Here is a 10,371-nt window from a genome sequence, read left to right as displayed (position 1 = left end):
TTTAAGTAAAACAAATGTACTTAAAGCAGTGGCGGATCTAGGATTTTTCTAAATCAGGGGCCATAAAGGGGCCACGATGCACATTTCAGTCATTCCTTGTTTACTGTTAAAGACACACATCATTGAGCATATTTAGAAAATTGTTCCTTGTTCAACTACATTGTGAACTTCAGAAAAGTTTAGAAAATAAATGTATAAATTTCGTAACAAATGGTCATATTTATTGTTTATTTTTATATCTTTGAAATGTTTTGTGTATGTGTTGTTATTGTGTTTATTCCATATGTTGCCGTGTTCTGCAAATAAACAACCGATCCTCACTTTTGTTCTTCTCCAAAGATAAACTCGGTGTCTTATCCCAGAGTTTGAAACTCTGCGCAGCCAAAAACCATGAGATTCAAACCTCGTCTGGTACAGTAGTGACAGGAAATGAGGTAATGAGGGCCTCTCTGGGAGAGCACAGCATGGAGAGCGGCGCACTGACCCGTGACAACCAGACAGGTCCACTGAACTTTAAAGGTGAATTGGATCAGGGCCCCCGCTCGGCCGCTCAGCCAAAAGCCTCCTGATGAGGGCTTAGCAGCGGCAGTGAGAGCAACCTAATGAGTGACGAGTAATCAACACTATTACCGGGCCTCGCCAGCGCTGCCGAGCTGCAGCCCAGCAGCAGCCAAACTCCAGGCTGAATCACTCCGAGGGCGACTAATCAGCAGATTCACTGATGAATTTAACGGCTCCAGGAGAACATTCACTTGACCGGAGGGGAAGCTTTTGATTAATGAGCTGAAGTGGATTTTTCTCTCAGGTCTGTAATCATGTGGGTCTCTACCTAAACTGATGACCTCACTGCATTTCACTGGCCGCCGTCCATCCAGCAACATGTCAAAGAGCAGTGCCAATACAAAGGCCGAGTCCAGAGCAGAACCCTCAAGGTCACGCTGACGTTAAAACGTTAATTACACATGTGAGAGTGTGTTTTTCTCTCAACGTCTCATTGTTGTAATGGAACGTGAAACCTGCTTTGAAGTATTTGTACTAATCCAGAGTCCGACATGCAAAAGGCTGTGACACTGGAAAACAGCATTTTGGTTAAAAAAGAAGTTACACAACAGCGTGACCAGTTTTTTACGAGGATACATGGATATAAAAACACACAGATACTTCAAGAACAAAGTTTATTAAACAATTCACAGTCACTTCATGAAGGTCACAGTCTGTTCTCATTCTCTCACTGTGAGATTTGCTCCAGTAACAGAAAAGAAGCTCAGATGAAGGAAAAGTAAAACGAAACAAACTGAAAGACCCACCGGCTGGTGCAGAGTTTCACTGCAGTGAGACTGAACTGTGCAACTAATGTGTTATTTCCATACAATAAAACAAAAAGAGATTTAGAATAAAAGGAGATTGGAGCTGCTCACTAAGGCAAACTTTCCATTTTCTGTTACATAAACAGTTTCATAGTTTCACTGTGAAGCTTTGATCTGCATCGACAGGCTTTTTGGCCACTTGGGGGCAGCAAAAACAAGTCGTAAGCACAACACTGAATGTCACTGTAATGTTATGGTAATAATTACATGCAAACTGTTGCCTCGTGCAATTTAAGCCACTTAGCAGTTAGCTAGCTGGTCGCTGACCTTTAACTGGTTTAAAACGTATTTTCCTGAAAACACTTGGAGTTTTGATATCAGACCGAACATGAATCCAAATGAAACAATTAAACCAAGACAATGAGCTAAAAGGAGCTAAACGGTGTCAGTGCATGTCTTTATCTACATTGATAATCAAGTGTTATTCAGCGTTGAACGTCTTCAATCAATAAATAACTTTTTCTGCAGCTTTCAACCACTTGTAACTTTGGCCTCTTCGAATCTAACATGTGCGAAAAAGGCCCAAAAAACTGTGTTTACCAAACTCTTCTTATTGTTTTATACTTGGTGTAAAGTTTCACTCGATGATGACTGAAGTCAAACTGCAGTAAACACGTGTTCTTAGTATGTTCCCTGCGTCGTCTGCAGGCAGGTACAACGCTCTCCGGGCCTCCTGCACCAACCAGAGTTCAAAAGTTTAAACTTGGGCAGGATCTGTTGTCGGGACGCTTTAAGCAACTTACGGACTTATGGAGCCGTAATCCTTTGTGTGTAACTGATTTAATGAACAAAGTAAAAACAGAGGGTTGATCTTCTAATCCCTCAAATACTACAAGCTACTTGAAATACTGGTGCACGGCGTTTCTCTCCCTTGATGTTAATCAGGACTGTAAATCCACAGAATTCTAGATTCTGACTTATCAATCTTTCCGGGCAGAACGAAACAAAAGCAAACTGTTGGAGGAGGATCTGCGATATATCATGCTGCATACTTTGAGATGGAATCTCTGTTAAGTGGTGTGTGTGAGTGTGTGAGTGTGTGTGTGTGTGTGTGTGTGTGTGTGTGTGTGTGTGTGTGTGTGTGTGTGTGTGTGTGTGTGTGTGTGTGTGTGCTGAATTCTCTGGCATGTGAAAGAGATTGAGTTTCATAAGGAGATCTGGTCGTTAATTCGCCTGTTTATCTCGATGCAGAGCTCTGGACTAAATTCGAGTGAAATATATGATTCTTTCAGACACGTCTTATCTTTGCCGACGTCTTTTTTCTCCGAGGCCCCCCACCACTCATCCTCTTCCTTGCCAAATACTTTCCATTCAGTAAAAACACCCCACTCTGCTGGTTATCAGCCCGATGCATCATCGCTCCCACCTCTTCTGTTAACTGAGCTGAAGCTAATCCACGTTTATCCCAGTCTTCACCCCCCCCCACCCCATCGGAAAGTTTCATCTCTGAGGCAGTTTGTCATATTTACTTCTATGAAACAGGACGTGACTTTGATTCAGGGCATTGCTTTGGATCGGGAGGAAGTGTTGATGCTCTGCAGCTGCTGCAGATGTAATGGACCAGGACGGGCCGTGCCAGGTCTGGTTCCAGGACGCACTGATGGTTTATGTTGGCCCCTGATCAGGAGCCAGAGTTCCCGTCTCAAACATTTCCACAGTGCGTTAGAACCAACGTCTCCCTCGCTCACAACAAGTCGGTATTTGTCACAGTGTTATCGCCTGTGAAACACTGAGGTGGTAAACATTTTATGGTTTCACAGTTTTCTTCTCGTCTGTGGTTTTCGTGATTTCACCCCAGTCAACTCTTTGTGACTTAGAGGCCTCGAGTGCCATCTTGTGGTAGAACATGGTAGGTTTGAGAATATTATTTTAATACAGTATTTGGCCAGAAATATGTGGACATATGCGTTCTCCTAAATTTAACCTCTGGACAATCATTGCATCAGACAGGAAAGTGACTAAAGATGAGTAAACCATCATTTTTAATTTAGTTTTTAAAATGTTATTTATTCATTCCTTTATTTGCTAAAGTAAAAATTACATTTTCAAAGCAATTCAGACTGTTCTGAAAAATCCAGCGTCGAGATGCGAAATCACAATTATTTAAAACTTTTACCTCCGTTACGATCATTGTATTTAATTTTTTCTCAGGGTCTGGAGAGATATTTGGTTTTTACATGTAAATTCACAGTGGGGGTTTTCTGTACAGGGTAATTTCACAGATGTGTCTTTGTGTTCTCTTCGGTCTGGGTCTGTGTGACGTTGAGTCTCCTCCACTGTGTGATGACGATGAAGAGTTTCAGTCAGGACTCACCGGAGAGTAGAGGGGGCCGTCATCTTCATCACCTGATGATCACACAAACAACAAAGATCAGCAAACATGCGAAACTTCTTATTTTTCCACACGTGTGAACATCTGTGTAGTGATTTACTTGAACTCAGGTTTGTTGCTTGTGCCGGCTGATGTTGACAATTTCTGAAGAGGAACCTTGAAGGATCGGGAGCTTCGCTGGCAGCAGACGACTGGTCCAGTCCAGGATCTGATTCACCAGAGAACAGGGGAGTCGTTCAGTGTTTTATCCTCTTCTGAGTGTTTCACAGCTTTCATCCAAACTAAAGTGAAAGTGAGCTTGTTTTCTTCTCTCAGCCACAAACACCCACAGGTTTAATTCAGGGACACAAAAAATACAACTTAATATCTGCAACTTTCTCCAATTATGTCTCAAAATCACATGACAATATAAACAAAGCTTGATTCACCACTTAAAAACATAATAAACAGTTTATATGATATAACCAATATAATATTACCACTATAAACTTAAAGAGGAATTTATGACAGTGGATGATTATTTAAATCTTAAGTTTAAGGCTCAGTCCAAACACACAATCTCACATTGAACCACAGACGTGAAGGAATCGAACCGACCAGGAGTGACATTGATGTATTTGCTGTTGTTTATGTTTTCGTAGTTCTCCCCAGATGAGGTGCTGGAGGTTTCAAATGAATCCACTGAGATCATTGACGCTCGGGCCTGTTGAGCATCGGGGGGGCCTCCGCTGGCTCCTGTGTCTTTATGTGTTGGTGCAGGGCCTGAAAAAACGATGACAACACAATATATAAGGCACAAAAACTGTGGGTCAAAAAATCGGCCTTGAAGTCTGAATGTCGGACAAACAGCCAGAACGACACTCACCTTCCGGACAGAGGGCGTCAGCACCTGAAGGCCCCGGCGAAGGGTTTGTGTGGTTTCTGTATCGCTGAGAATCTGGATTCAAAACGATTCACACGATGCAAAGTTTTAATTGCAAAGCATCCTGCAAACATTCGGGGCAAACACACACCCACACACACACACACACACACACACACACACACACACACACACACACACACACACACACACACAGCAGAGCAGCTTCAACCACAAAAAAAGGAGCGCGAGAACTGAACAAAGATTTTCAAAGAGAAGGAATGAAAGGATGTAGCTCACTCCGAAAGGTCGATAAAAGGATAGACGGCTCATTGCTTGGGTCACCCTGCTCATAGTCTGTATCTACTGATGTGCTGTCAACACTACTACGCTGGGTCCACAGGTACCTGGGATCCGTGGGGACTGAGGCAAACACAGAATAAATCAAACAGCGGCGTCACTCCGCAGCTTTCTCACCACCGTGCGTGTAAATACAGCTAATTCAGAAGAGAAAAGCCACATAACATGAGTTTATAAGACGTTACACTCTCACACGTTTCGATTTTTCTCCACCACACTGACCATTTGTCTGCTGCTGGTTGTGGGCGGTGACTTTGACCAGGTCGACAGTTTCATGGTAGTTGTTGAGGCGACGCGGTCGAGGGCTGGTGCGGCTCTGCTGGAGCAAAAACGCTGTGGACGTGTAAAATAAGAGATAGATGATGAATGTGAACTGTATGAAATGATTAAATCAGATTTGAATCTCTGGTCGTACTTTTGCTTTTAGTCTTTCAAGAGTTTGCTCGTTGTTTTCTGAAATTTTTGAAGGTCTCAACCCTTCTATGGAAAGTGCCTTGTTAAATTGAATTGTTCACATATGAACTGTGGATTGTTTTTGCCGCTTAGCCTGATCTGAACCTTGGTTTTACTTATTCATCTAATTGTTTTTAAATCTTACTCTGAAATGACTCATTCATGTATTTATTTAAAACAAACTGTAAGGTGATGGTGACACCTTTTTAAAAGATGAAGGTCTGGGCTGTCCCTGTGGTTAGAGACTCTGACCCTGAAGTTGCGAGTCTAACTGTGGTGCGATGTGGTGAAGAGAGAAAGTTTTAACGGTGTGTGCAGATCAGGCTGAGGTGAGGAGAACTGACCGTGTCTCCTCCTGTAGTGGCAGCACAGCACCGTGTTAGTGATCAGCAACACGAGGAGCAGCAGACACACAGTGATGAAGATGAGGGGCACAGGAAACGCTGAGAGTAAAGCTTGTAAAGGGGTGACTCTTGTTGTTGCTGCTGGGACTGAGAGTTCAGAAAACAAGGTTTAATCCTCACACAGCCAAGTATTACACATTTAATTCTTCACAGACACGTCACAGATACAGTTTTCCACTGCAGGTTAAAGGGACGTCCCCTGGTTTGTGGCGGACCAGGGTTACAAGATCCCTCTTGAGAATTTCTAAATGTAAATGACTTTCAGAATGACTAGAAATGCCGCTCACAAGATTTCTCCTCAAAAGGTTAAATTGAATTGAAGATAAATTCTCCTCCGATACTCTTGCAGTTTTTTCCAGCTGTGATTAAAACTGTGTCGGTGTCTGTGCCGCCCGTCCGTCGTCTGAAGATCACGTCTGATTCTCAAAGACTCACAGGACGTTTGTTTCACTTTCTGTGACTTTCAAACTCACGTATTCTGTTACCCCTCTTTGCTCTTGAATAAGACAAATAACAATTAGATGGATGTTTTAAATATTTACCTGCCGTCCAACTGGTCATCCCTGGAGAATTAGTTTTGGTCGCTGGAAGAATCCCAAGAGAACCTGCCAGACGGAAATATGTTTTTCTATTTGATAAAGTTCAAATGGGAGCTGACAACGAAGAAGCAGAAGCAGAATTAACTCAACACTATGAATTTATGTTTGTGTTAGAACAAAAAACAGAGACTGAACATTTTAATAAAATGGTGTAATTCAAATCTTCATGTCTTTTTTTTTAAAGGAAGACATGAAGGAAATTAAAAACTTAAATAAAATAATAAATACACCAACACCTTGAAAGTGTCTACTGGTGAAATTTTTTAATATAATTAAATTTCATTGAAGATTAAAAAATATCTAAAAACTATTATGTACAGATTTTTTGAGTCTCCTACTCATACACAATAAATCTGTTTGTAGTTAAATTATTAAATGCCCATTTTTGGCAACATTTGATTTCTGTCTTTGTATGAAATTGAATTCTCACCTTCACAGATGACCCCTGATGCTTTGGAGTCCTTACACAAGTGGATTCTGTTGACGATCTCCCTGCACTGCCACAGGTCCTGATGCCCCGGGTCGCACCGGTAGTACCACTGTGGCCCCTGGTTGTGGACGAGAGGAGGAACGAACTGGGAGAAGTTCTGCGCTGTGGTGCCACACTGCAGCATGGAGCACACCATGGAGGCCAGACGTTCATTCCAGCAGTTGTCACACACCGTGCCCCAGCTGCCATTACGGTGAACCTCCAGTTTCCCAGAGCAGCGGTCTGCACCTCCAGTCAGTCGGATGGCTCTCATCTCTGCACACAGAACACAAACTGTGAGGCCCACACGGGAACACAGAGTCGAACCAGTTCATGTTTAAAAGGAGAATGTCTCATGCATTTATCCGGCCAATAGGCCCAATAGTCTCCTTATGAAACTGCATTTAAATTCCAGATTCACATTTTTATTATGATCTGTACCAAATTGTACACATTTAAAATTAAAATCTAAATTAAATAAATAAATAAAAGAAAATGAAATGTTAAAACATTTTTTAAAATATTAGATATTCCCATTAGTCTCTGTTGTACTTTGTGTTTAGTGCTAATTAGCAAGTGTGAGGATTCTAACCAGTTAAAGATGGTTGTCACATATACCAACATATTCTCTGTGAGATGAACATTTAGCAGAAACAGTTATGACTGAGGTCTTAACGTAGAGTTGTTGTGCAATATAGTGACTCTTTATCTTGGTATGGTTTTTCTCATAAACTAAATTAGAAACAATTTTGTCTTTTTCTGGAGCTTTCAAATAAGTTTGTAAGTTTCTTTGGCAAACTTGTGTTTCCAAAGTAATTTATGTTTTTTTTTTTTTTGTATTATCTATTATCTATTCTGTTTTTTTCCTCTTCTGTAAGATGTATGAATAATATGATAAATGCATTCTAACTATAAGTGTGACCTGAGCATGTGACCCCAGCATCCTCTTTGTGTCCACAGTCGGGCTCCTCCTGTGAGGCCTGGCAGGCCCACAGGTTCTCCTCATGGCCCGAACAGTTCAGCTCGTCCCGGAGGACGGATCCTCTGCCCGGGGGGAAGGAGCCGCCCTGTCCCGTCACACTGAGGGCGTAACCACAGCCCAGCTGGGCGCACACCACGTCGGCATCCCTCAGGTCCCAGCCGTCGTCACACACTGTTCCCCGTTGGCCCTCTCTCCACACCTCCACACGTCCAGCACAGCGGTCGGGCCCTTCAGCCAGCCACACAGCCTGGTGGCCTGGGGACAAAATATTTAATGCAAAAATAACAAAACGACAAACCCGGTATACCTCTGCCAGTAAACAAAATTTTGACACACTAGACAGATTTTTTATTTAAATCTCTTACTTCATTTCCTCACATTAAATGTGTGACATTTTGCTCATTTCTCTTTTGTGCAAACTTCCAACCCACACTTCACTTCAAATGAGGTGTGACAACATGTCACTTACCACAAACGGCTGCAGTGATCACCGTGCATTCACTGCTCACACTCTGCGTACAGTTCTGCAAACGGTGGTCTTTGTACAAGCAGTCGTGGAAGCAGGTGGCGTTGGGGGGGGATCTGGTTTTGTCCACATGATAGACACGTCCACAGTCGAGGTCCTGACAGATCTGCTCGACCAACGAATCTGTGGAGTTGGACGAGAGCGGCACCACATCACCGCTCCTGTTTCCAGGCAACCGGAGGGTCCAGCGGCATTTACTGTGGTGAACGTGAGGGTCACCTGAGGTCAGACACAAGCAGAAACACTTATAGAATAAATATACAGAACTAATATTTGTCCCTTGTGTGTTAGAGTTCATTCAGTGAAGTATTGTGTATTATTTTAGGGTGACATACACATACCATAATATTAATAATGATCTTTATTGATCAAATTACAAAGTGCTTCACAAGGCAGCAACTAAAACAAACAGGTCATAAAATCATCAGATTTAAAAGTCAATTTAAAGCTGATGTAAAGAGGCTGAACCATAAAATCTCTATTTATCACACCTCTCTCTCTCTAACTTCATTTCCTCATCGTGTTTTTACTCAAACAAATATTCCGATTAATTTTTTAACCTTGTTGTGGAATCACTTCACTTCACTTCTCTGTCTGCTCTGATTAAATGTGTAAATTCCAGTTTATTAACTCCACCAAGGAGGTTATGTTTCCATCCGTTCACCAGCGAGATTACACAAAAACTACCGGGCGGATTTCCACGAGTGTGGGTCAGGGAAGAACTTGGGAAAATCTGTTGCGGGTCCGGATCAGGGGGCAGATCCAGTATTATTTATTTCATTTCGTTTAACATTGTCAAACGGAATTTTTCTACATTTTCCTTAAATTCTGAGAGAATAGTTCCTGGATTTTGAAACAAAAGTCGGGATCTAGTGAACTGTTGGGCCCTGGCAGAGGTTTGTGCTCCACACAGTCTCATTCCAGTTTTATTAGTGTTAGTTTGCCAAGTTCACGTTTCTACAGTCCTGAATTAAAACGACTCGCACCGAGATGTTTCAGGGACCAAACTGTGATGTTGTGGATGTGAAGCCACAGAGACACAAGCGGCGTCTGTGTGGGTGAGACACAGTTTAATTTGCACCTGCAGAATTCAGAGATGTGCTATCTCAACCCACATCCTGTGACAATAAGAGCAAGGTCACACATGCAGCTTCTAAATCGTCATACTTATTATAGTCAAAAGACTTGTGTGTGAATATAAAGTTGAACTTACCTTTGAATTCCTTCAGCATTACTCCCCCTGTGTTATTTCCATCAGTTGGGTCTGAAATAAAGAAAATGAAAATGTCTTTACTTTAGCTGAGCAGACGTGTCCACACCCTCACCACATCGTTCACCACCAGACTTTTGATGTGAACCAACTTGACCAAGAGCAGTGTGGGTGGAAGTTATGAATAAACTCAAATAAATGTTATTTCATTTGTTTAGCACCAAATATATATATATATATGTTCGCCTCTGCCTTTAAAAAACAACTTTATGAATTACAATTCCCTGGAATCGAATCAAAAGCAACTGCAACAAACATTTAGACGATTAAAAACGATTTAACTTGTCACAATAGTACTACACTACCGACATTTGTTAAAAAATCAATTGTCCATTATTCATTTTTCATAATGAATTCAGTTCAAAAAAATGTTTAAAGCCTTAAATCACGTTTTTTTTTTTAAATCTCGTACGAAAATGATGCACCTGTAAATTAAAATGTTTAATCTACTCAAAGAAAACAGAGCTGATTTAACTGGACCACATGATTCTGAGTCACTAAAGTATTTTTTTCTCAAATAAACATCATCACAATACATTTTCCAGGGTTATAGTCTGCATAGAAAAATATTGGATGTTCGACTTGTGATATTATTTACCTTTCTTATGATTAAAATGTGTAAAAAACAACAACAGGACAAGGACCGGGGTTTATATTTTTACATCACTAACTGATGTCATTGTAAGTAAGAGCCACTAATAATGTAAATAAATATAACTTCATGTAAATATACACTCATCTCAGTTA

General features: G+C 41.4%; 1 protein-coding gene across 3 annotated transcripts in view; it reads right to left on the bottom strand.

Moving 5' to 3' along the window:
• Nucleotides 1-3,332: 3,332 nt before the first annotated feature.
• Nucleotides 3,333-10,371, bottom strand: part of LOC118124342 (T-cell differentiation antigen CD6) — a 7,217-nt gene continuing 178 nt past the window's right edge. Inside the window, exons 2-13 of one of the 3 annotated variants that reach the window (XM_035182008.2) lie at nucleotides 9,568-9,618; nucleotides 8,298-8,573; nucleotides 7,769-8,083; nucleotides 6,808-7,122; nucleotides 6,321-6,383; nucleotides 5,719-5,865; nucleotides 5,144-5,254; nucleotides 4,862-4,984; nucleotides 4,565-4,636; nucleotides 4,264-4,461; nucleotides 3,800-3,907; nucleotides 3,333-3,713 (exon numbers count right to left, since the gene is read on the bottom strand). In XM_035182008.2, coding sequence (XP_035037899.2) covers nucleotides 3,667-3,713; nucleotides 3,800-3,907; nucleotides 4,264-4,461; nucleotides 4,565-4,636; nucleotides 4,862-4,984; nucleotides 5,144-5,254; nucleotides 5,719-5,865; nucleotides 6,321-6,383; nucleotides 6,808-7,122; nucleotides 7,769-8,083; nucleotides 8,298-8,573; nucleotides 9,568-9,618 — 1,826 coding nt within the window. In that variant the 3' untranslated portion in view covers nucleotides 3,333-3,666. The remainder of the gene's footprint in view (nucleotides 3,714-3,799; nucleotides 3,908-4,263; nucleotides 4,462-4,564; nucleotides 4,637-4,861; nucleotides 4,985-5,143; nucleotides 5,255-5,718; nucleotides 5,866-6,320; nucleotides 6,384-6,807; nucleotides 7,123-7,768; nucleotides 8,084-8,297; nucleotides 8,574-9,567; nucleotides 9,619-10,371) is intronic. The other 2 variants (XM_035182009.2, XM_035182010.2) reach the window with 2 other exon arrangements.

This window comes from Hippoglossus stenolepis, chromosome 17 (genome assembly GCF_022539355.2).
Source record: "Hippoglossus stenolepis isolate QCI-W04-F060 chromosome 17, HSTE1.2, whole genome shotgun sequence".
In the NCBI taxonomy this organism is placed as follows: domain Eukaryota; kingdom Metazoa; phylum Chordata; class Actinopteri; order Pleuronectiformes; family Pleuronectidae; genus Hippoglossus; species Hippoglossus stenolepis.
Note: the sequence above shows the minus strand (reverse complement) of the source record. Positions and strands in the feature narration are given on the sequence as shown.